Source organism: Gracilinanus agilis, chromosome 1, assembly GCF_016433145.1.
Source record: "Gracilinanus agilis isolate LMUSP501 chromosome 1, AgileGrace, whole genome shotgun sequence".
NCBI classification, from domain to species: domain Eukaryota; kingdom Metazoa; phylum Chordata; class Mammalia; order Didelphimorphia; family Didelphidae; genus Gracilinanus; species Gracilinanus agilis.
Window position 1 is genome coordinate 632,576,488 of NC_058130.1, and position 27,042 is coordinate 632,603,529.

Here is a 27,042-nt window from a genome sequence, read left to right on the forward strand (position 1 = left end):
TGGTTGGGTTAAAAAAAAAGATAATATAGTGTTTTGAGACTCTTAGTGTGTGGCTTAAAGGAAAAACTAGTTGAGGCATGATTCTTAGAACTAAGATAAGTCAAGAAAATCTCAGTAATAAGGAAGGTGAATTCAGTGAAGAAATACTTGAGTTTTTAAGTGCCTTTTTTGAATAGCTTTGTGAATTTTAAGCCTAGATACATGAATTTTTGCTATAAACAATTTATATTTTATTGGTTTACAAATACATAGTAATTTTTTTCAGAAAATTTTGCTCAAAAGTACCAATATGTATATAATGTATACAACATGGCCTTTTTACCCCAGTCCTATGACTTACAATTCCATAATCATGTCAACAATTGCTCCTATGGTTAAAGCATTGTGAGATACATTTGTTTGTTTGTTTCTTTTTTTTTTTTTAAACCCTTAACTTATAGTGTATTGGCTCCTTGGTGGAAGAGTGGTAAGGGTGGGCAATGGGGGTCAAGTGACTTACCCAGGGTCACACAGCTGGGAAGTGTCTGAGGCCGGATTTGAACTTAGGATCTCCCATCTCTAGGCCTGACTCTCAATTCACTGAGCTACCCAGCTGCCCCATGAGATACATTTCTAATGCTGAAAAACCTAGTCTGGTTGAAGAGGTGAGAGAGACATATTTAAATGAACCCATGAATCATGTCGGCACTTCCTTCCAATTGGTGCAGATCACAACCAGTATATACTCTTATGTAATTTTGGTCCGTGTGGTTGTATCAAAGTTCTACCCCAAAGTACTAAAAGCCTTCTCTTAGATCTTAGTCCATTTTGTGCTTATGGAATGTTCAGACTATCACTTTTTATCCCAAATTCTTACTATGGGTGGCCCACCTCCTGTTCTAAGGTTCAGATTTTTTAAAAAAGCCACTCTTGGAGAACATTTGTATTGAAGAGATGCATGCTTGCATCAGGTGCATGCTTGGGATCATTTCACATTAATGGGCATACTTAGATAAATTAGAGAACAATGTGAGTTTCACATTAGGTAATACAGATTATACAGATAGTATAGAAAATTAGATTACAAAAAGAACTGGGCTCTACCTTTTAGGTAAGGAAGACTTTGTGCAAAGAGGTAGGCTTTAACTTGAGCTTTGAAGACTTGCTAGGATTTGGTTGACAAGAAAAGGAAGAAGAATATTGCAGGGGTGTGGTATGAATTAAGGATGTGGACTTAGAAATGAACCGATTGTCTCTGGGGGCAAATAAGGCCAACTGAAATGGATCCGAATGTTTTCAAATTACTAAAAGTTGAGTTCCTTCCTATAAACACTGTTATGTTATAGTGGAAAATAAAGATGCAATAAAATTGTTGGTATTTTTGTTTTCAAATTATAGGCAGTTTTAACTTTCACAAATTCCTGTAGACATTTTGGCAATGTTTTGTGCAAAGATAGTTTTAATTTTATTGCAACTCTCTACTTTTAGAGGAATCATATTTTTTGCTTCATTATTTGTTATTGTAAAATTTTTTAACCCCACAACCAACCCTTTATCTTTACTTGCACAGGATTAAAAGATAGAAAATATTTCCTAACTGTATGACTTTGGGCAATTCATTCAACTCCATTTGCCTAGTCCTTACCACTCTTCTGCCTTGGAAACCTTGGAATAGATACTGAGTATTGATTCTAAGACAGAGGGCAAGGCTAGAAAGAGAATGTAAGATCTCACTGTTGATTATAAAAAAGCATTTGATTCAGTAAGAGTAAAAGACCTCCTTAAAAGCTCTCCTCCATAGTGGTATTACCTCGTTGGCAAAATCATATAAAATTCTTCGAAAAATAACTGAGAACCTCATTCAGTGCTTGATGTTAATATGGAGGTAGTTCAGGTATAAAACAAAAGTGTGTGCTACAGATCTTCACTGTCGTGGAGGAAACATATCAAAGAAGGATTCCCTATAGACGGTGAGGTCCTGTAGGCACTCTTGCTAGCAGATGACATGGTGCCAGGTTAAGTCAAAATACTGTAATACTATAGGGCTTTCTAAACAAGATCCATAATCACTTGAGTTAGACTTAATTATTTACATAGGAAAAACCAAATTGATGAAGAATACCTATTGTCCTGATCAATATGCAATGCTTGGGACAACTTATAGGATTTATTAGTATGTTTTTGGATTGGCACTACAAATAAAGTGAACTAGATTCAGATTTAAACAGGAAGTAGAATATAAGCTTGATTGCTTTTGGGAAACTGTACAATCTTTGTTGTCTCTGAGTTTCTTTCTAAAACAAGGATCTTTCCTTGTCCCCTTCTATCTCCTGTTTCTTCTTCTTCCTTTTTGTTTATTCCCTTTCCTCCTTCCTTCCCCCCACCCCCCTTCCTCCTTGCAAACATGAATAAAATATTTCACAGGGGGTTTTCATTTTATAAAAAATTTGATAACTTTTTGGCCTGTTTTTTAAATACCATTATTCTTTTGGAGATATATGGGTGTGGAATATAGAATATGACAGACTCTGAAGAATTGAAATTGTAAGCCATTCCAAGGGCAGTAGAGAAGCAGAAGCATGAGTGGACAGTAACAAGCTACACACATTACAAATAAGAGATTTCTCTGAAACAGCACATCAATGTGTCATCCAGAAATGTACAACTGAAAAAATGGGCTGGTCAGGCAAAATACCTAGCAGGTAGAAGTATAAGTTAGGCAAGTATGGCTAAATTGTAATCTACTTCTGGGGGGTGGGGATGGTATTAACTTAATTAGGTTCACAGATCCATTTGAGTATTTGAGACTAACTCTTAGAGAAAAGTCTAATTCTTGTTAGTTCAATTCTCTGTCTCTTCTTATCTTAGTGTCACCTTCTCTTGGGTATCCATTCTATTTTCTTTCATTCTTTTGTTTGCCTACAGTTGAAAGGGACACCATTGGCGGAGCAGCCAATGTTTGTTTTTGCTCATTCTGCCTCCTAATACTGGTTCTGGTGGGTTTCTTTGGGATTTTTGTTGTTATGGTATGTAAAAAAATCTTAAAGAAGGCTCTTGACATGACATTTAGGAATTGACCACTTTAGATCATTACTTTCTAAATCATTTCCCAAGAATTGTTATTAGCTACCTTAAGAAGGCATTTCTATCTTTCAGTTGTGTTTTCTTTACTTTTCTCCTGTCATTTTTTTTTAAACTCTTACCCTCTGGCCTAGAATTTATACAAGTATGAGTTCCAATGCAGAAGAGTGGTAAGGGCTAAGCAATTGGGGTTAAGTGACTTGCTCATGGATCACATCGCTAGGACGTATCTGTGGCAAAATTTGAACCCAGGACCCCTTGCCTCTAAGTCTAGTTCTCTCCACTGAATCACCTAGTTGCCCCCTACTCATTATGTTCTTTGTAACAATTTTGGATCAGAAATGATAGGTAGATAAAAAAAGACTAGAAAAAAATTGGGAAACGATGACCCATAAAGGAACAGCACTAAAATTTGAGTCTGAACGTCATTTTTTGTATACTAGGGTAAACAATCTAGGCATATTTGACTTACTTGCAAATACTAACTAAAATACTTTAGATCCATGATCTCATAAATCGTAGACTATTCCCTTCACAGGTTCAGTTAATCATCCAACCCATTCAGATCATGTGCATTTCTTATCAATGTTTTTCCATGAATCTGCCATAGAGATTGTACAAATACCTTAAGATTTTCTACTTCTTACTATTCTATGAATGTCAGTGCAGCATTGTGACTTTGCCATCTGTTAATATATCATTTTATTAGGTGACTGGCCATTTCTTTTTCCAGTTATACATTTCTTTATTGACATCTTCTGTCAGATTTTGCATTCATGTCTTCATTAGCCACATGCTAGCTTGCTTATGCCCACTAGGAATCTTTTCATTGTACTTTGAGTCACTTGTAGTTTTGGTCCTTTTGAGATTGTGTTATGGCATTCGTGATTCATGGTAGTAAAGCATTATTAACAGAATACGTATGGGGTTTTCTTCCATGGGGATGTCACTGAAAGAAGGGCACAATTTTTCAATTTCGGTTTAGCTTGATCTTTTTGTTTTCAGTCTCTGCTTGTTATCCATCTGTAGTACCCACCCTAATATGCTAATTGACTAATCATTTAGTCGCTTATCTATGTCATAAGCAATATTGATAGTGAATCGTCATAGAGATAGTTTGTAAGATTTCAAGTGGAGAAATCATTGAAAAAAAGGACAACCAAGCTTGCTTTTTTCATTTTGAGGCTTTGCTTATTATCCATCTGGGATGCCTGTCCTAATATGTTGATGGACTAATTCGATTGTTATTTACTAACCTCATAATTTGAACACGTGTTGATGTCAAGACTGAACTGACTTTTCTAATGACCATAGATTTAATTTAAAAGGTCCCTCTAATGTTTTGAACCTTGTCGAATAAAGTACTGTATAATCAGCAAATGAGAGCCTCTAGGAAACCTCATTGTCTATAAGGAATCTTTCTTTTTTTAGAACACTGTCCAGAAAGCTATCCTTTGTGATTTTTTCAAGCCTCTTAGGGTCAGCATGTATAGTCTTCTCTGTCTTATGCCTTTCTTGATGTTAATATTCTGTGGACTGTTTAATGAACTTATTCTGAGATCTCATTTGTCAGTTTTTTAAAAATCATTTTCATGTATTAAGCATATCTTGATTTTTGAGAAGCTGCATTTTAAGGCTATGTTATATTTCAATGTCTCATACTTTAAAACAGAAAAAAACAAAACTGCAGACCCAAGAGCTAATTTCTCTGTACCACATGAATTTGACTTTGGCTTTAAGCAGTTAGTGACTTGATTTCAGCTCATTCTGAAATGACTATCTTATTGGTAATATGTTGTTTCTCATTTGTTAAAATGTAGCCATTTTCACTTTTTAAAGATGTTTAGTGCTGGTGCCTTTCCAGGTTTCTTGTAGTTTTTTCTGCCACTCATTTGTGAGGATTTGCTTTGCTTTATGTAAATTTTTTTAGACATTGATGTTAAGTTTTTCATCCATGATGATCTTGGTGTAGAGATGGACAATTCTCATCTTTATGGAAATGAAAAAGTATGAATATAGCTTTTTAATTACCCTTTAAAAAAAAAGAAGGTAAAACATCAATTATCCTTTCAATTCTTTTGTTATCTTCCTTCTGAGATTTTGAAAATCAATCTCTTAATACCTTTCAAATTGTAATTTTTAATGTAGACTCAATGTTGATATATTTAGTTAGTTCTAGTTCTTAGCTTGGAGTGTGAAATAGGATTTCCATTTTATCACATGGTAATAAGGGTGTATTCAAAAGGTAACAGCTACTGTTATTAATGGGACTAAATCATAAGACCATAGATTTACAACTGGAAAAGGAGATTTAAAAGTTTCATCTAGACCAGTGATGAGCATGACTCAAGCCCTCTACTCAGGGGAGGGATTTAGCACTTCCATTTGGCTGCTGGGCAGAGGAGCAGGGAGGTGCAGGGGAAAAGGGGAAGGGAGCAACTCCGCCCAAATCCCTCTGTCTTTCTAGTAACTAACCCTCGTGGGCGAGGGCACATGTGCCCACAGAGCGGTGTCTGTGTGGCGACATTGGCATGCGTGCCTTAGGTTTGCCATCAGAGATCTAGACTAATCCCCAGGAAGAAAAGAATTGCTAAAAGTCATATTCCTTCATAAATAAACACACATACATACAAACATTTTTTTCTCCTCCTTTTCTCTACAAATATTCTTTGAATGATCTGGTATAGTGGAGTCTTCTACTAAGCTCTGATCAAACTTAACCCCTTCCTTGCTCTTCATTGTTCTGTGAGGCAATATGGCTTGTGTCCATTATATTCATATAAAGTTTTTAGCAACTGAACTCATACTTGAAATTGGTGTTAACCCCCTTGGCCATTCTGCATTCTAAGGAGGGAAATTTTTCTTTTGTTTTTCTTGGCACATCAACTTTGTTATAGTAATTAAATTTGTCCAAATATGATAATAGAATCAATTTTTTTAAAAACTGTCCCTGTTTTGAATGGGGATAGAGTGAGAGAGATAGTAATTCTTATATGTGAAACCTCTAAAATATATAAACCTTTAGACTGTTAGGCTTCCTAAACCCTCAAAATATTATTCTATCCTCCTCCTCAGTTAACAGCACCCTTGTATTATATAGTCACTGTGTGTCCAGGACTTGGTTCACAGAACCTTTTTATGTTTTCAGAATGTCATCTTTATTTTTTGCTATAAATGATGACCTAGGAACTATACTTACTTTCATAGGAGTCCATTTGCTTAACCTCATTATGAATCTTTGCAAGTTAAGATGACTCACTGTCCCATGAAATTGTTCTTGTATGATGAACCAAGTCTGCCAGCTTCTTGATTAATTTCTCCAAAGAGAACATTAGAGCACAAGAATGTCAGCATGGATTTGGTACAAATGTTCTAGTTAAGTATATCAGCTCACTGGACAAAGATTGAATGTTGGATAGTTACTGTTTATATCTATTTCTAGAATCTCTGAAAGACTTAATTCTTAGAACTTACGGCTCCCTCAAAAGCAAAAGGGAAAGATTCAAAAATGAAGACTATTTTGTTCTGTTTATTGGTCATTTTGACCAAAAGTTGTTATTTGTAGTGTTCAGCACTCTCTGGCCCTCTCTACTTAATCACTTTGGTCTTGAGATAGAGAAAACTGGTAGTTGTTAGACCGGTAGAGGTGTTTCCATTTTGGTTAAAGAATTTAAGAGCTTGTACTTATCCTCGTTGGTTAACTCTATACCAGATTGAGCTGTGGAAGTAGGACTTTGTATACAAACAATGATATGTATATATATAAAGTTTGTCATGACATTCTCAAATTTCATAAACTTGAATGGAAATCTTTTTGAAGACCACAAATTTCCTGAGGAGTGATAAATGTCAAGTGATTGATCATTTTTTAATTATATGGGACCAAACATTTTCCATACGTTGAGAATCATATTTCCCCTGATTAGATGTGAGTAAGGTGTGTTTCTTTTAGCTTACATTGGACACTTAGTTACATTTTTTTGTCTATTGAATTTTAAATTTAAGAAATGATCGTCATAATTATGAAATGAAAGCAAAACTAATCTATCTGTTCAATTGCTGGAAAAATATATGATTCTTTTAAGTAATAAAAAGCTGAATCTCACAACAATTGAATAATTGGAATGATTTGAGGCAAGTTAGGCATGTGAAAAATATGTTAAAGAGTAATTTAGGGGCAGTGAGGTAACACAATGGATTGAGCAGCAGGCCTGGAGTTGAGAGAACCTGGGTTCTAATCTGACTTCAGATACTTCCTACCTATGTGACCCTGGGGAAGCCACTTAACCTCAATACCCTAGCCCTTGCCACTTTTCTTAGAAATGATACTAAGACAGAAACAGAAGGTAAGGGTTTAAAAAAATGTTCAAAAAATGTGATTATATTCTAGAATGCTTCTTAGCTTCAATATTGGATTCACTCAAGTGATATATGATTCTTCATTTCCATTTTCACCTGACAGTAACTCGGGAATATACCCGAAAGAATGTCAAGGAAGAAAACAATTAGCTTTTATTAAGTGACTACCATATTTCAGGTATGGAAGATACAAGGATAAAAGGAAAGTAGTTCCTGACCGCGAGGAGCTTCTATTCTTTTGGGGAGTAGACAATTTCTAAGAATATAGAAGTACAAGATAATTTTTGAAGGAGGAGTCATTAACACCTGGGAGGCATCAAGGGGTTAGTTTGAAGAGCATAGACTGTATTTTGAAGGAAATGAAGAATCCTAAGAGAAAAAAGTGAGGAGACAGTTCATTCTAGTCATAGCGACAGCATGTGCTACAAAGGCACAGATTCAGTCCTATGTGAGAGCCACTTTGGCTAGACTTTGGAGTATGTGAAGAACAATGTATAATAAGGCTGGAAAGGTAGGTTGGGGGCAGGTTGTAAATGGATTTAAATGCCAGGGAAAGAAGTCTGTATTTGCTCCTACAGGTAATAAGGAACCACTGAAGTGTGAACAGGGGAGTGGTATGGTTAAACCTGTACTTTAGGTTAATCATTTTGTCCACTTTGTAGAGAAGAATTTGGAAGTAATTGGTGTCAGGAGACTATAGACTATTGCAAGAACTTAGAAGCAAGATGATAAGGACTTGAAAAAGGGTGGTAGTTCTGTGAGTAGAGAGAAGGGCATAGCTATAAGAAATGTAAGAAATAGAAATATGACTTGCAACTGATAAGATATGAAGATTGTAGGGGGAAAAAGAAGATAAATAACTGAGATTGTGAACTAGGAGGACCGAAAGGATGGGGGACCCTCAACAAAAATACAGAAGTTTGACAGAAGGATGGGTTTTAGAGAAAAGAGTTCTGTTCTTGAACAAGCTGAATTTGACATGCTATAGTACATACAACTTGAAATTTCCATTAAGTAGCCAGCGATACAGAAGTGGAACTCAGGAGAGAGGCAGACTGTATGCCTCCATTTAGAAGACTTGCATAGATAGGATAATTAGATCTATGGGAACTGATGAAGTCATCTGGTGAGAGAATATAAAGAAGCTTGATCCACAGGACAGAGCTTTGGAGTATACCTGTCTGAAAACTGTCATGTAACTCATGTATTTTATTTTATTATTTTTGTGTGTGTATTTGTATTATTCCCTTTCTATTAAGCCATACAAAAATCATGGATAGGTAAGGAGAAAAAAAACTGTAGTATTTATTCACCCCTGCCACTAATTGGGTCCTAGAATTTTTTTTTTCAGATTTAAATATTTTATTTTTTTTTTTTTAGAAAAATTTGCCATGGTTACATGATTCTAACTCGTGTATTTTAAATTGATTTGAAAAACAGTTTGAACCCTTGCTCTCTGCTTAGTTGTGTTATCTGAAGTGAGTCTGTTAACCTCTCTGACATGTTGTTATTCAATTGTTTTAGTCTTCTCTGACTCTACAGGAGCCTATTTGGGGTTTTCTTTCCTTCCTCCCTCCTTTCTTCCCTCATTCTATCCTAGAATCGAAACTAAGCATTGGTTCCAAGGCAGAAGAGCAATATGGACTAGAATAGGCAATTGGGGTTCAGTAACTTGCTTAGAGTCACACACAACTAGGAAGTTTGAGGGGAGATTTGAACCTAGGACCTCCCATCTCCAGGTCTGGCTTTCTATGCACAGAGCCACCTAGCTGCCACCTATTTGGGGTTGTCTTGGCAAAGATACTAGAAATGGTTTGCCATTTCCTTCTCTAGAAACATAGTTTACTTATATGCAAAATGGAGATGATAGTTGTACTTCCTACTTCGCAGGATTCTTATGGGCTCATCATATTGACTTAGAAAATCATATACTAATATTATCTTTATCGTATTTTTATTTATTTTGTTAAATATTTCCCAGTTGCATTTTAATTTCATCAAATAGACTAGACAGTATGTGGGCTGCATGTGGCTGTGGCTATGTGTTTGACCCTATTCCTTTGGGATACCTTGAAAGCCAGTTTCGCTGCCACATGAAAACAAACCTCATTACTTGATAGTCATTTATTTTTGGAATGGAGGAAGGATTGGACAACCAAAATTGATAGTTATCCATCTTATTCACCAGTTGTTGTTGGTGATTGTTATAAGCTTGTGTGTGTGTGTGTGTGTGTGTGTGTGTGTGTACACCCTTAAAGGATGGTGATTAAACAGTATCAAGAGTATTTCAAGGAATATGCCCACCCAGCTGGGTAGCTAAGTGGATTGAGATCCAGGCCTAGAGACGGGAGGTCCTGGGTTCAAATCTGACTTCAGACACTTCCCAGCTGTGTGTCCCTGGGCAAGTCACTTGACCCCCATTGCCTGCCCTTACCACTCTTCTGCCTTGGAGCCAATACATAGTAAAGTAAAGGAATATGCCCTAGATTCCACAAAAATATTCTCACATACATAGAGACAGCCTAATTGGAATAAAATGTATTGTCTCCTAAGGATATATATTTTTAAAAACCCCTTACCTTTTGTCTTAGAATTAATACTAGGTTTCAGTTCCAAGGCAAAAGTGCAGTTAGGCTAAGAACAATTGGGGTTAAGTGACTTGCACAGGATCACACAGCTAGGAAGTATCGGAGGATAGATTAGAACCCAGGACCTTCTGCCTCCTTGTCTGGTGTTCAATCCACTGAGCCCCACCTAGCAGCCCCTCTTAAATGTATTTGGAAGGGAATAGCATTCATTTATTTGAATGTGTGAGTTTTTTGTTGTTTTAGTTTCATTGTGGACAGTCCCACCTCAGTATTCATCTCCTGTCCTCTCTAAGATGAAATAGTCCTTTCTTTACCCTTGCTTTCTTTGCAAGTACTTTTAGTAAATACTCCCAGATTTGTCATTTTAGTATAGATGTTGACTGCAACTCTATGCACTTTTAGGAAGCTTGTCATCTTGGTAACTCTAAATCCTTCTTAGACAATCCCCTTTGTGCATTGGAGGCTTTTCTCTTTTTTATATATATTTAGATATATATTTTACCAATTACATGTAAAAACAAATTTCCACACAAGTTTTCCTAAGTTATATGATCAAACTTATCTCCCTCCCTTCCCTTTTCCCTCCTGCTGCTGGCAGGCAATTTGGTTTGAGTTATACATATATTATCATGCAAAACATATTTCCATATTGTTCATTTTTATAAGTGAGTAACTTTACAAATCCAAAATGCCAAAACGCAAGCCCAAACAAACAACCGAAACATCATATGCTTTCATCTGCCTTCTTACTCCAACAATTCTTTCTCTGTAAGGTAGATAACATTCTTTGTCAAAAGTCACTCAGAATTGTCCTGGCTCATTGTATTGCTGATAATAGTTAGTCTATCATAACTGATCATTCCACATTATGCTGTTACTGTGTACAATGTTTTCCCTGGTTCTGCTTATTCCACTCTGCATCAGTTCATGTAGGTCTTTCCAGCTCTTTCTGAAATCATTTTGTTCATCATTTCTTACAGCCAGTAATATTCTGTCACCATCATATACCAAAATGTGTTTGACCATTCCCCAATGGAGGGGGCATCCCTTTAGTTTCCAATTCTTTGCCACCACAGAAAGAGCAGCTATAAATATTTTTATACAAACAGGTCCTTTCTCTTTTTTGTTATTTTTGTTTTTAATCATGGAGACTTTTCTCTTGACTCATTGGATGTCTGAGGTGTCCAAATATAATATTCTAATTTAGAATGCTTAACTCACTTCTGCTCTATAAGAGGCATTTTTATTATTCCTTATGGTGTCTTTAGCTCCCTATTTGTTTATTCTTTTATATTCCAGAAGAAATTTGTGAGACAAGGTGGTAAAAGATTCTGGGTTTATATATACATGGGAATAGGGGCAACTAGGTAGTTCAGTGGATAGAGTGCCAGACCTGAAGTCAGGAAGACTAAACTTTCCAAGTTCAGATATGGCCTCAGACATAGCTATGTGTGATCCAGGAAAGTCACTTAACCCTATTTGCCTGTTTCCTCATCTGTAAAGGAGATCGAGAAGGAAAATGGCAAACCACTCCAAAATCTTTGCCAAGAAAACCCCAAATGGGGTTACAAAGAGTCAGAAAGGACTGCGGCAACTGAACAACAACAACAACATGAGCCAGACTAAGCTCTCCAGAGAGGATTGTTTGATCTTGTGTGCTTTCCACCTAGCCTCTTGCTTCATTCTCCTAGCTAAAGGCTAAATGCAAGACTTACTTAGTGATTAAGGAATTAAGAACTTTAAAAGAAAAAATATTCCCTTAACTCTAATTCACAGGTTTACATCTTGACAAAAGTATTCCAACCTCCAGATATGGAGCCTCTGAAGTGGAAGATATGGGAAATGTTATTCTAACAATGATTTCAGAACCATACAGTAAGCACATCTTTGGAAACACACTGGATATCCAGAAGATAAATCTCTCTAGTGCCCTGTCCCACCTCTTTCCCCAACTTGTGCCCTTTGTCTTCTTTCTTATTCTTGCTAAAAATCATGGAGTATGTATTTATCTCTTGTAGATCACAGGTTTTCAGATCCAGAGAGAGTGAATTACAAATTTGAAAGTGGAACTTGGTAAGTAACTGAGTAATACTGTTCTCAGCTTTTTGTCCTAAGGTTTTTTTTCTTTGTTTTTTTTTAATACTTTCTGATTTTTAGGGTTTGTTTGTTTTTTTCACTTAAATCTAACTTGATGGGGCTTTAGTGTTTGAAGAGGGGAAGATTTACTTTCCAGCCAATAAACATATTGTTCCTACCACTATATAGTCCTTAAGTCAATGCCTTGACAACTGAATTAAGTAAGCATTTTTTTATTATTAAATTTTAGTTTTTTCATTTATATGTAGAGACAGTTTGGAGAGCTGTTTTCTGACATTTTGCAATTCAGATTCTCTCTCCTCCTTCCCTTTTCCCACCTCCTCAAGACAGTAAATAGTACTATGTAAGTTATACCAATATCAGTAACCATTTCTTAGTTTCTTGCTGGTATGCAGAGCACAAAGGCATCCTATTAATTGCTAGAAAAGATTTAGAATCTACATAACAGTACTACCTCCATAGAGCTTATAGTCTTAACAGAAGAAAAAGACATATAGATAGTCAGTATTACAAAAGTATATTTGTTATTACAATGTGATACAAAACAAAATATTTGGAGGATCTTAATCAGTAGAACATCAGAGAACAATCTTTTTTAAGGACTTGGCCTTGCATTATATTTCTCCTGTTATATGTGTCTTGATGGCCTTGTTTTCAGGTACTTGTGAGTAGTAAAACAAGAGACACTATTTTATGCTCTTGTTAAAAAGTTCTTTGAAGTCTTTAATAACTTTTGGCTTCACTAACACAATGTCGGTGTTCTAACGATTGCTTTTTTAAAAACCCTTACTTTGTGTCTTTGTATTGATTCTAAGATACAAGGGCAAGTGCTAGGCAATTGGGTTAAGTAACTTGCCCAGGGTCACCTAGCTAGGAAGTATCTGAGGCCAGATTTGAACCCCTTTCCTCTAACTCCAGGCCTGGTGCTCTATCTACTCTGACACCTATTTGCCTGATATTATAACTGTTGTTAGCTAACGAATATCTAGTGTTGGGAAGTCTTACAAGTTCCAAAAATGTAATTTCATTGCATAAATACTCATTTTTTCTACCACTTTCCCAGTTTACATAATGCTTGCCTTGTAAGCTAGGTGATGCAAGTGTTAATCCCATTCTATGTGTAGGAAACTGTGGCATAGGTTAAGCAGCCTACCTCCCCCCTAGGTCTGTTTAGGTTTTAGTAGAAAGCCATGAGAGAGAACAGCCCTGGTTAGAGAGTAGAAGGTAGGAGTACCGTTGTGGTGCATGCTGGTAGATTTCATCTGCACTATTTTATTCATTTCTAAAGTTGTGGCTTTAAAAGGTATATGGATAACTAGAGAACATCCAAGGGAAAGTAACCAAGGTGTGAATCCAAAGTCATTTGTGAAAACTTGCCACTTAAAAAAAATAATAGGGATCCTAGGGATGATTATCCTGGGAAAGAGAAGACTTTGGGAGAAACAATATACATGTCTTCAAATATTTGGAAAGCCTTTATGTGGTTTTTTGACTCTTGTCATTTTGAGGCGTTCTTTAAAGATTGGTTTGGAAGGATTGTCAGAGTAGTTTCAGATTTCGCTGCTACTAAGCTGCCATCTTGGCTTCACCACCCCTTGGAAAGCCTTCATGTGGATAAATAGATTCGATTTTACTTCAGCAAATATTTATAAAGTGATTATTCTGTGCAAGACATGGTGAACTGATGATACAACAATGAAAGACAGCAATTGTTCTTTTGAGTACCTTATAATCTAATTGGAGCTTGAAGCAGTAATATGTTGTGTTTGGGGGGCATAAGAGGGAAAGGATGGGTAGAATATGCTATAGATGTGTAGAAATAATTTTGTTGTCATTCATTCATTTTCAGTTTTATCTGACTCTTGTCTTATCCTTTTGTGGTTTATTGGCAAAGATACTGGAATGATTTACCATTTCTTTTCCAGCTCATTTTACATATGAAGAAACTGAGGCAAATAGGATTCAGTGCATAGGGTCACACATCTAGTGACTGAGGCTAGATTTGAACTCCGGAAGCTGAGTCTTCCTGACTCTGGGTCTGGCATTCTATCCACTGTGCCACCTAGACACCTAATTATTTCGTCTGGTGCATGCACCTTATACTTAAATATACTACAAGGTTAAATGTGTTATAGGTAGAAAGATACAAACCAAGTACTATCAGATTATTTTAGGAGGAAAATCACTTTTGTGATTAGAATACAGGCTCCTTTAGGACAGGGACTGTTCTTGTCTTTTTTTGTATCCCTGGCACTAGTCCTTATCACATAGTGGTTAAACAAATGTTTGTTGATAGACTGACTTGGAAGGGAGAGGATTAGAGGAGGGAGAGTCTTAAATCAGTCCAAGTATATCATGGCACTATATTCCAAGCAGGAAGGATGTTCTGCTCCAATTCACAGAGGTAGGAGAGTTAATGACAAGATCAGAGAACAATTAGTCCAATAGGGCTTTAGCATAGAGTGCATTTGAGGGACTAGTGTGATGTAAGAACAGGTAAATTGGGAGCCAGTTTGTAAAAGACCTTAAATGAATGTCTAAAGAAGAGTGGTCACTCAGGGTTTTTGAGTAGGCAAATAACAGTACACATTCAATCCTCCCAGTAGATAAAAGTTCCCTAGCGGATGAAAATGATGTTCATTTTTGTCTTTTGTTATCTCCAAGTGCCTACAACAGTATTCTCCCTAATGCATATGTATTGAATTGAAAAGTAAAGAGGTAATATTTTCTCTCTTACGTGTATTCAAATCACTAGCAAAGGATATTTGATTAGTAAATTCAAAATGAACCAGAGAAAGACAGTGCATGAGGTCACAAAGGTACTTGAAGGAAATAGAAATTTCTGGAATGAACTTCCTGTTTTGATCCTATAAGCACTCATGAACATGTATGTTCTCATTCTTTTGTAAGTTACTTATATCAGTTGGTGATTTATTTGGACATTGTCCTGGGATTTGGGAGAAATGTGAGCATGTGAGGAATAAAACATGCAAAATGACTAAAATATATAATAAATGATTTTCTGGTGACTCATAATAGGAAAGCAGGGCATTCCCCTTTGTCATATACTTGGGATGAGAAACATTTAGGTGTTTGCCCCGGTTTTAGTATTGAACATCTCTTGGAATTAGAGCTAGCAGCAGTAAAATTCAAACTGATATTTATTTATTCACTGTCAATGGATAGGTAGTATATAATGATTCTTAGCTTTTATTACCCACATCAGTTAAGAAGCACTTATTAAACACAATATGCCAGGCACTGTGCTATGAGCTAAGGATACAAAAGCAAAAGAAATTGCAGCACCTGCCCTCAAGAGGCTCACATTCTAATGGGGGAGGCAGCAGGAAAATAAACTAGGTATATATATATATATATATATATATATATATGATATGTACAGAGTAAATGGAAGGTAATCTGAAAGGAGAAGGTATAGTAGGCAGAGCAATTAGGAACAGCCTCCTGCAGCAGGTATGCTTTGAAGTAAGCCTTGAAGAAAACCCGGAGGCAGAATTGAGGGCACAGAACATTCCGGGCAAGGAGGATGGCCAGTGTAAAGTCTCAGAGAAGGGAGATGGCATCATATTCTAAAGGAACTGCAAGCAAGGCCATATAACTAGATCATAGAACATGTGGAGAGGAGTAAGGTTTAAGAAAGATGGAAAATAGAGGAGGTAGAACCACACAGGACTTGTTATTTGAACTCAGTGGGAAATAAAAAAGCCACTGGAGTTTATTGAGCAGAAGTTGACATAATCAGACCATTTAGAAAAATCACATTGGCAGCCAAATAGAGGTTAAAATGGAGTAGGGAGAGACTCAAAGCAAGGGCACCAACCAGGAAACTATTGAAATAGCCTAGATGAAAAATGATGAGAGCCTGAATTAGGTTTGTGGCTATATGAGTGAAAAGTAGGGGATTTACATGAGAAATGTGAAAGTAGAATTGAGTAAATTTTGGTTATGGATTAGATATATAGGGTGATTGAAAAATGGAAATAAGGGTGACACTGAGATTGTCGACTTTGGTAACTGAGAGGGTAATTGTGTCCTCAACAGTAACAATAAGAGATTTTGAAGAAGAGAATGTTTGGGGAGAAAGATAATTAGTTCTCCCATGGACATATTCAGTTTGAGATGCCAATGGGACATCCAATTTAAAATATCCAAGCACTCAAGAGTGCTATCTTTGGATAGCTTTTGTAAGAGGGAGATTTTAGGTATTATATAGATATATATATTTAAGGTGTGGCCACCAGGAATCAATAATTCAGATTGATTCCATAATTAAAATAGACCCAAGTCAGGATCGGGTTTAAGGTAGTTTATTTACAATTAGGAAGGGTAGAAGGCAAGGGAAATAGAGAGAGGGAGAAGCTAGTCCGGGCCTGCAGAGGCCTGGACGGAGAGAGAGGATTAAAAGGCTAATTAAACTAGATTACACGCCACAAGGCCTTAGCAATCAGAGAGGCAAGAAGCCTACTTAAGGTAGAGAGTCTGGAAAAAGCCAAGGTAGGCCAAGGAAGTCAGCCTAACTTACCCACGTGACAATTCAGAGTAGAAGCTGCCTGAGGTCTCAGCAGAGATCCTTCGTCACCAAGTTCAAAGTGGGAACTGCCCCAACAGGAAGTTACCCACATACTTGAAGAGATAGTGTCTCTTGTCACTTCCTGGGGGTCCACCTCTAATTCAAGTGGACAAATGGCAGCCTCTACACTGATTTGGACTGCCCAAAGGGCAGTCCCTTGTTCTCAATTTGTTACTTATTGTCACGTGCGGGTAACTCATCTCCCCTCCCCACTAAGGGAGGTGGGGATGACATTATTTCTGGTTGCTAGAGTTTTGACTATGAATGGGCTAGAGCTAATTCCATTTACACAATCCCCCCTGATGATCACAATGGGTGCCTAGTCACCCCAAGTGATCATTTTACATAATCATCTTATACTCACAAAGGTCTTCTAACTACAATAGTTAGAGATAAGAGGGGAATGGAAGAGAGAGAAAGCAAAACCAATGTTTGCTAAGCGCATTGACAATGAACCTGTTTGGTGAAGGCACCATGAAGATGCCTCAAGACCCTTCACTGGACCATAAAAATCAATTCGAACTTTGGGTGCAGTTGATTTGAACTGTGGGGAGTTGAATGAGTTGAATGCATTTGTTTTGAATGTACACTCTTATGCCAATAGGGGACTGCCCCCAAATTGGCTTTTTGTCAGTGCGGCTAGTTTTACCCATTTCTTTTATCCCCCAAATTCCTGAAATTTAGAAGTTGACTATGTTTACAGATCCAGTGAAGAAAAAGGGCCAACACTTTTTTTGCCGGATCTCAGGGGGAAATGTGTGTTTGGAATTCAGGGAGGTGCCATTTAAAAGTATCTTACAAACTTCCTGTGGACATGTGGGAACTTTGAGACTACATTCCCCGTGATCCAATGGGTTTTCCGATTTCTGACGTGATTACGTCAGACAACGGGAACCAACGTATAGTGCAGCTTAAATTCGGAGGGTGCCTTGAGATGGCCTCTTTGCTTCCTGAGAACTTTGGGAACTCTAGGGGACATCAGTATCTATGTAGTTAAGGGGACATCAGTATCTATGTTGAAGTCTCCTAGAATAAAAACAGGAGAAAGAAAGGAGAAAATGATTATGATCCAAGCATTGCACTTACTGAGGAAAGAAGGTCTGAATTAAGTGATAAATTTGGATAACGTGAACCTCAAAGGAAGAGAAGTTGCTTAGTAAAAGTGGTTGCGAAAGGGTCAAAAAGTAGCATTAGAAGGAATAGTCATGGGACAGATAGGTAGCTCAGTAGATGGAGAGCCAGGCCTAGAGACAGGAGAGCTTAGGTTCAAGTCTGGTCTCAGATACTTCCTAGCTGTGTAACCCTGGACAAGTCACTTAATCTCCATTGCCTAGCTCTTACCACTCTTCTGCCTTAGAACCAATACACAAGATTGATTCTAAGTTGGAAAGTAAGGGTTAAATAAAAAAAGAAAAAGAAGGAATGGTCGGATTCCTCCAATTCAAATCTAGTGATGTGATGGAACGTGTAACCAGCATAGGAAAAGGCGATTGGAGAAGAATGCCATCAGGAGGAAGCCATGTCTCAAAGATGGACATAAAGAAAAAGAAACAGGATTTAGATGAAAATAAGTTGGTTCGTTATTTAGCAAACATTCCAGAAGACACTATGAAAGGGATAGACAGATGTGGATCATTTGCTATCAGAGGGGTAAGGCTGAGGATGAGGAATAGAATTGATAAATTAACATCTTGGAGTTTGAAATCACTGGGATGGAGTTTGTGTATATAATAGGATTGGACTATGTTAATCCTGGAGCAGTGAATCTAGGCAGAGTATCAATTATTAGAAAGAAGTTCATGAGGGAGGTAAAAGATAAAGTCCTCCCATGAAGCTCAGTCTCTTGGTAGATGGTGGTATGTTCTGTGACACTCAAGGAGACCTGCCTTATATCAGGCAAGAACCTGGTGGTCAGGAAGCCAGGAGTGTCTTCCTTGTCCTGGAGAAGGCACTGAGAAGTAGAGAAGGATTTGGAAAAGGTCTTGTCCACCTAGAATAGCCCTAATCTGCATATATTCCTGGAGCAGGGTCCCACTAAGGTGAGAATTGGACAGCAAACCAAAAGGTTAATTCAGGAAGGAAGAGATAGTCTTTCCTCCAACTGGCATGCCTAAACTCTGCATATGGCCCCAATTCAGGGCTCCAAACTAGAACTTCATTTAAAAACCATAGCTGTATGTTGCTAAGAACTGGAAAAGTTTCCTAAAGTTTGATGTTCTATTTGTGGAGCACCCCAGCCTAAAACTGGTAGAAAAAATCATTTAAAATTATATAGTCATGGGGGCAGCTGGGTATCTCAGTGGATTAAGAGCCAGGCCTAGAGATGGGAGGTCCTAGGTTCAAATCTGGCCTCAGACACTTCCCAGCTGTGTGACCCTGGGCAAGTCACTTGACCCCCATTGCCTACCCTTACCATTCTTCTGCCTTGGAGCCAATACACAGTATTGACTCCAAGACGGAAGGTAAGGGTTTAAAAAAAAAAATTATATAGTCATTGTAGCTCCTACCCATAGAATATAAGCTCTTCCAGGGTAGGTGGGTACAGTGCCAGGAAGAAAATTTCATGGGACTCATTTGCTGACAGATAATTGGGAAGAAGGAACTAGCTATCTTAGATATGTGCAAGCAGTTTCTAGGATTCACAAAGGTCAAGAGAACATTGAGCCCTGCCTTTCTTACTGGGCACATGATGTGATGTGACTATCTACTGAAATCTGAACCAAAAATAACTAAATCATGGAAGCACAAAGACCAGAAATCTGCTGAAGGGGAATATCTGAACATTTTCAGGTTACATGAAAGTCTTCAGGGTGAGGGATGGGGAAGATGGGAGGCATTGGTGGGTTTTGAAAGTATCTAAGTGTCCTTACTTGTTCCACAGCAGCAAGATGGAACTGGTCGATGATAACACTATAGTCAGGGCAAGAGGCTTACCCTGGCAGTCCTCGGACCAAGATATTGCAAGATTCTTCAAAGGCCTTAACATTGCCAAGTTAGTTTTCTTTATTTTTTTAAACTCTTACTTTCTGCCTTAGTAGCAGCTCTTAAGATAGAAGGAAATGGGCTAAGTAAATGGGGTTAAGTGACTTGCTTGGGGTCACACAGGTAGGGTAGTGTCTGCGGTCAAATTTGAACACCGAACTTCCCATTTCCAGGCCTGGCTGTCTAGCCATTATGCCACCTGGCTAATCCTTTTTCATTATTCTTTACTTTTAAATTATTCCAATAGGATATAATGAATTGGATCAATTTTTTGTCATTCTCCCATTTAATTGTTTCTTCTCCTTTTCCCATCATCATTTAATATTCCTTTTTAACTCTTACATAATTCCTTTTTAATGCTTACAGGGGAGGTGCTGCACTTTGTTTGAATGCCCAGGGTCGGAGAAATGGAGAAGCACTGGTCAGGTTTGTCAGTGAAGAGCACAGAGACCTTGCACTGCAGAGGCACAAACACCACATGGGAAATCGATACATTGAGGTACATCTCAGCAATGGAAATCCCTTCCCATCCTGATCTGTAGCCAAGGGGCTATGTGGTGGTGCATTCCAAAAATTTGATTGTTATTTCCTTATCTTTGCTTTAGGTTTACAAAGCAACAGGTGAAGATTTCCTTAAAATTGCAGGTGGTAAGTTACTTCTCTGTGATCTTGTTATAGTGGTAAAAAGAGACTTTTAATGGTTGACATTTTAAAAAAACTGTCTTAAATTGCTGATTTTTTCTTTTTAATGTGATTTCAGATATTTCATATAAATTTCATATATAATTTCTCAAGGGGATGCTATTTTTAAGAAACAATATTTTATTTTTTCTAATTGCATGTATGATATTTTTAAATTCATACCTTCTATCTTAGAATGAATCCTATGTATTCATTCTAAAGCAGAAGGGCATTAAGGGCTAGACATTTGAGGTTAAGTGACTTGCCCAGGGTTACACAGCTTGGCAGTGTCTGAGGCTAGATTTGAACCTAGGACCTTCCTTCTCCAGACTTGGTTTTCTCTTTACTGAGCCACCCAGCTGCCCCCAAAATAACATTTTTATTTTTTTTTAAACCTTTATCTTCCATCTTTGAATCAATCCTAAGTATTCATTCTAAGGCAGAAGGGCATTAAGGGCTAGACATTAGAGGTTAAGTGACTTGCCTAGGATGGCCCAGTGGCGAAATGTCTAGGGCCAAATTTGAACCCAGGACCTCCCATCTCCAGGTCTAGCTGTTATCCACATCAATTATAACTGAAGTGCAGCTGGTGGTGCTGGTCTGGAGTCAAAAAGATCTGAGGTCAAATTATCCTAGGATATTTACTAATACAGCTTTAAAACCTGAAACTCACCATGATGCTTACAAAATTCTGAGACTTGCTTCTGTGAAAATTTGAGGAATTGGTTCTTATGTGCTTCCTGGCCTGAGTTGGCATTCCTATGAATGTTGACTATGAGGGCCCCTATGGCAAAGGGCTCTGAAACAAACTCAAAACTGCTCTCTTTTAGATCTCTAGTGGAGATGTTTCAAAGGATTACCCTCAAGTATCTTCATCATAGACCTCCCTTGTCTCATTCAGATAGCTTCTTGCGGGCTGGAGTTGGGTTTCTGTAGCTTGATGTGTTATAAAGGAAAGAATTTCCATATTTTCTAATGGGAGGATAGGATGGGAATAGGATTATTATTTTACAGTGCTTTTGAGATACAGAACCATGATCTTATTTATCCATTGGCTTCCAGACTATAAATTTCACCCTCTAGGTATATGGCAAAGATAGCCTATTCTCATACTGGTACCTTTAATCCCTGCTGAGACTGCTTGGTATGGTGCTATCTCCTGGAAGGATGTGTTCTTGGGAAAGTCACCTCAGTTCCTTGGCTCTGAAGTCATCCCCACTTCAAAATGAGGCGGTTGAACTAAATGGCTTTTGAGGGACCTTCCAGCTCTAGATCTATGAACTGATTAACAGGCATTTTCCCCAAAGAAGAGAGTCAAAGGGAAAAATGTAACTTGCTATGGTAGATTTTTCCTGAAAGTGGTTTTTCTGAGTTGGAGAATTATATTGGTGAATAAAGAAAACCTGCCAAGAAAGCAGAAAGAGGAAAGGTGTTTTTTTGTTTTGTTTTTAAGAGGAAACAAATTAAAATCCCAGGATATTTCCCACAGAAAATCCCACAAAAAGTTAGGAAATAGCTATGAATGTGAGATGTTTCCTGAAATGTTTCCGTTTTCATTTCTGTGAATTTGATGACCCTTCCCCTCTCTGTACCTTGATTCTCTAGGTACTTCCAATGAAGTCGCCCAGTTTTTGTCCAAAGAGAATCAGGTCATTGTCCGAATGCGAGGACTCCCTTTCACTGCCACAGCAGAAGAAGTATTGGCTTTCTTTGGACAGCATTGCCCTATCACAGGGGGGAAAGAAGGCATCCTTTTTGTCACTTATCCTGATGGGAGGCCAACAGGAGATGCTTTTGTCCTATTTGCTTGTGAGGAATATGCACAGAATGCACTGAGGAAGCACAAAGATTTGCTGGGTAAAAGATACATTGAACTCTTCAGGAGCACTGCAGCTGAGGTTCAGCAGGTGAGTGACAAAAGTATGAATTGCTTTGAGTTAAATACTTTTTCGGGTATAAGATGGGAGTGGTCACTCTCCCAAAGACCACTGAAACCCAAAGGATAAGTCTTTTTATTAGAGAATTCAGTATAACATATATAAGTGCCTACTCTGAACAAGGCATTGTTCTAAGGCTCTGAGGCTCCAGAATTCTTTTTTAAATGACAAATCTTGCCCTCATGGAGCTAATATCTGATTGGGGAGAGAGGACATATATAACCAGACTATACACACTGTAAAGATTGTCTATATTCACTTTCTTAAAGCTTAATATGGGTATAAAGCTGTCATCTACATCATTTTGTGCAACTGTGATCCTCAACTGGAAATTTATGCAATGTGATGGAAGCCTTCCTTTGGGTCTTTTTAATATTTTGTGGATTCTAGAAAAATACTCACTCTGTCCTTCTGTCATCTCTTAATTCTGTTGAACAATGATATTCATGAATTTACATCTAGTCCTACTTAAATGGGTCTGTGATCTATGTGATGGAGGCACTTCCAGTGGTATAGATAGCAACTCTTATCTTTCATAGACAATATGACAAGAGTGCCGGGGCCCTTCTAGAACTTTTAATAGTACCTGATTATCACCTGGAGTCTGGCTGGTGGTTGTCTCTTGCACTTGCTATATGCCTGATCCACTTCCTCTTCTGGTCCCATATCTCTTAGATGTTATCTTTTATCCCACTAGAACACAAGTCTTTATTGGTATGCCCCACCACATCATGTGAATTATCTAGCAGTGTTTATAATGTGGCATTTCTGGCTTTTTCTCTCAACAAGAATACTTGAAATATGTTTGTTATTTTTTTTTTAAGTAATTTGTCCTTTAGGGCAGAAACAATAGCTTCATTGCACTTTTTATTTTTAGCACTTAATAAATTGTGTGACTCATAGTGTTGTAAGAAAAAAATTTTGCAAAGAGATAGCTCATGACAATTCCCTTACTCTCCTAACACATTAAGACTTTGCTATACATGAATTTTTCCTTTTCTGTTTTATTGTAATTTAGCTTGTGATGAGAGACTTTAGTATTCAACATGCTTTTGTTGGTTCTGATAATTCTCTGTGCTGTGGAAAATGGCTGAGGAAATGGAAATCTTGATTTATAAATAAATCCCAGTGAAGCAAAGTAATTGGAGACATTGATTCTAACATCTTAGATTACAAACACTCTAGATTGTCCATCTTCTTGTCCCAAAGACATAAATGACAGATCATTATTTTGTCCCTAAAATGAATGTCTTAGGTCTTTAGGAATAAAAAAACCTAATATGTGAAATCAATAGTCCTGAAGACTTGTTTATATGGTATGAGAGCAGTGGACTTGTAATCAGGAAAGGTTGGGATAAAATCCTACTTTAGACATTTAGTACTTGTGTTACCTTGGCCAAGTAAATCCCTTCCCTGACTTGATCTTCGGTTTGTTCATCTATAAAATGAGAAGTTGGTGGCTTAGATGATCTTTAAGGAAGGAGCATATAGCATAGTGTCCATTAAAGGCCTGAACTTTCCATTTACTTATTTATTTATTTGTCTTTATTTCCTGGAAATTTTTATTTAATTAATTAATTTGGGGTGTTTTCCCATAGTTAGAAGATTCGTGTTCTTTCCCTCCCCTCCCATAGCTGACATGCAATTCCACTGGATTTTATGTGTGTCATTGATCAAGACCTATTTCCATATTATTAATATTTGCACTAGGTTGATCATTTAGAGTCTACATCCCCAATCATATCCCCATCAACCCATGTGATCAAGCAGTTGTTTTTCTTCTGTGTTTCTGTTCCCACAGTTCTTTCTCTGGATGTCGATGGTGTTCTTTCTCATAAGTCCCTCATAAATCTCTTGAATCATGCCATTGCTGCTAGTAGAGAAGTCCATTACATTCGATTGTACCCCGGTGTATCCATCTCTGTATACAATGTTCTCCAGGTTCTTCTCCTTTCACTCTGCATCAATTCCTGGAGATCACTCCAGGTCACATGGAATTCCTCCAATTTATTATTCCTTCGAGCACAATAGTATTCCATCACCATCAGATACCACAATTTGTTTAGCCATTCCTCAATTGGAGGGCGTCCCCTCGTTTTCCAATTTTTTGCCACCACAAAGAGTGTGGGTTTTTTGTTTGTTTTTTTATTCATTTATTCATTCATTCATTTATATATGTTGGGGGGGGGTGGATTTAATTAATTAATTAATTTGGGGTAAGGCCTGAACTCTTGCATCAAGATAAACTATAATTGAACCTCTTCTCAAAATCTTACTAGCTTACTAGCCATGTCCATGTTGGCCTCTCTCAGCCAGATTTCCCATCTGCAAAATCAGAATAACAGTAGCAGCTATTTTTATAGGATTAGTAGGAAGATCAAATGAAATAATGTAGGATAGTGTTCTTTAGACCTTAAAGTTTAGCGTTAATAGCAGGTATTATTATTCTAGTTCTTACACCAGGATTTTGGGATACATTGCCACACATAATCTATAAATTCAAAGTAGACTCATTTCTTGAAAGCCATATAAATTGACCTTACTCCTTTAGAGTCATATTCCTTATGTCTACTGCCTATGAGATTACTGGAAGGCTAAAGTGCCTCAGTGGATTAGAGATTTTCATTGAACTTTCATGGGAAATGACAGTTCCTGATATCAGTCTGTACTACTTAAACCACATTTCTTTCTTTTTGAGAATCTTCATTGGGAAGTAATTCTCTTACCTGTCCCCAGTGCCCTACCACCAAGGTACATAGTCTTGGTATTTGCCCTGAGCTAAGGCTGACCAGTCATGGTAGCATCAATGTATTTAATTATTTGTGCATCATCTTGTCACTTTTATATTTCTATCAAAATCAGATATTGCTTATTAATTTCAGCTAGCTAACCATGTAACTCTGGCCTTGTTTATATGTTTGTTTTAAGAGAGCTCGAGGTAGATTAGTAATTAAGAAAATTTAGGAAATTTTAGGAAATTTCTCTTTGGAATTCCTCTTAGGAAAGAGATATACACATTTTGTCCCAGGGCTGCAGACACTGTAATCTGTGTTGGTCCTGGGTGAAATTGTGATTTCCTTATCTAGGCATCAGATAAGTATATGGTAACCCAAAACTACCTTATAGATTATCCAGTTACAGACCATTAAGTATTACTTGAGTACAGTGGCAGCAGTCCATGCTGTACGCTCTCTGGAAAAGTGGTTCCCAACCATTTTGAACATGAAAACCTCTTTTTAAACAGGAAAATCATGGACCCTCTCATTTCTTCCCAACACACCCCCCTTAGAAATAGTTCCATTAGTATCTGTAAGAAATTTTTTTCCCTAGATCTGAGACTTCAGTGATTTAGGGAATATTTCCTGATGAACAAACTACCTCCACCCATGCAGATTAGCAAACACTATAATTTGTGGTCTTAAAGGGGAAGATATAAGAATTTATTAAGACTCTACTATGAGTCAGGTACTCTGTCCAAGCATTTTACATATATTATCTCATTTGATCCTTGCAACAACTATAGGAGGTAAGTGATATCATTTTGTAGCTGAGGAAACTAAAATGTATTATTATCATCACCATTTTACCTTTGAGGCAGACAGATGTTAAATAGCTTGCCTAGGGTCACCTAGCGAGTAAGTATGTGAGCCTGCATTTGAACTTGGTTCTTCCTGACTTCAAGCCCATCACTTTATCCACAGAGTAACTGTGCCTTGTCCAGAATCACTCAGTGTATATCAGAGATGGAATAGGAAGCAGACAGGTCTTCCTGACTCTGAGGCTAACTTTTATGCCATTGTTGCCACTCCTGGTAGGAAAAAAAATATGGTGACAAAAAGTTATGAAGTTGTATTTTATGCATCACAATATCAGCTTCTTTGAAAACATTAAGTTAATTAAGCTAATTGGTTAAGAAAACATTTTATTTTCTTTATCTCCTAGAAAGTATCTTTACTTAACATATGATGGCTGATAAGCATATTATATATTCATTTAAACTCTTTGTAGTGACTTGGTGGTTCCCAGAGGTTGAGAACCATTAGTATGTAGCATAAGATTAAATGTAGTCATTCATGCCTGCTCTCCAATTCCTCAACTCACTGTGCAAAACTAAACAAAGATGGGATTACTCCTATGCATGGAAATCATGGGAAACAGTTTTGTGATGGGGTGGGGGTGGGGGTGGGGGGGTCCCATTCTGGCCTCTGCCTTCAAATGGAATGTTTTCTCCATTTTGTATTTCATTCCATTGAGAATCTGTAAAGCATAATGGCCACAGTGCTGGCTTAGTCAGATGTGGGATGAATATTGCCTCACTCTCTTAGCAGCTGTGTGATTTAGGCAGGTCATTTAACCTGTCTGAAAGTTCTTTCCTCATCCATATAATTGGCATGATGATACTTGTATTACCTGCCTCAGGAGGTTGTTATGAGGAAAGCACTTTTCTTTTTTAAAAGGACTTATTTCTGAATTTAACTAATGCCAAAAAAACCCACTTCTGTACATAAAGTATACTATGCTAGGCGCATACCTTCACTGTTGTCCTTATCTATTTCCATCTGGTCTTCTTCCCTCTCATTTTGTGTGTGTGTGTGTGTGTGTGTGTGTGTGTGTGTTTTAAATGCTTTAGTTCTTCCTTCCTTCCTTCCTTCCTTCCTCTCTTTCTCTCTCCTTTTTTTTTTTAATGGGGAGCACCTCAGTGGGTCCTTTTTTTTCCTCAGTGTTGTTTTAATTTTAGTTTAATTAA

At 37.4% G+C, this 27,042-nt stretch overlaps 1 protein-coding gene across 3 annotated transcripts in view; it reads left to right on the forward strand.

Moving 5' to 3' along the window:
* The window catches only part of ESRP1 (epithelial splicing regulatory protein 1), an 85,233-nt gene that overhangs the window by 22,740 nt on the left and 35,451 nt on the right, over positions 1–27,042 (forward strand). For 2 of the 3 annotated variants that reach the window (XM_044658199.1, XM_044658201.1), the window contains exons 5-10: positions 11,784–11,882; positions 12,026–12,080; positions 19,577–19,687; positions 20,044–20,176; positions 20,283–20,325; positions 21,964–22,265. In XM_044658199.1, coding sequence (XP_044514134.1) covers positions 11,784–11,882; positions 12,026–12,080; positions 19,577–19,687; positions 20,044–20,176; positions 20,283–20,325; positions 21,964–22,265 — 743 coding nt within the window. The remainder of the gene's footprint in view (positions 1–11,783; positions 11,883–12,025; positions 12,081–19,576; positions 19,688–20,043; positions 20,177–20,282; positions 20,326–21,963; positions 22,266–27,042) is intronic. The other variant, XM_044658200.1, reaches the window with a different exon arrangement.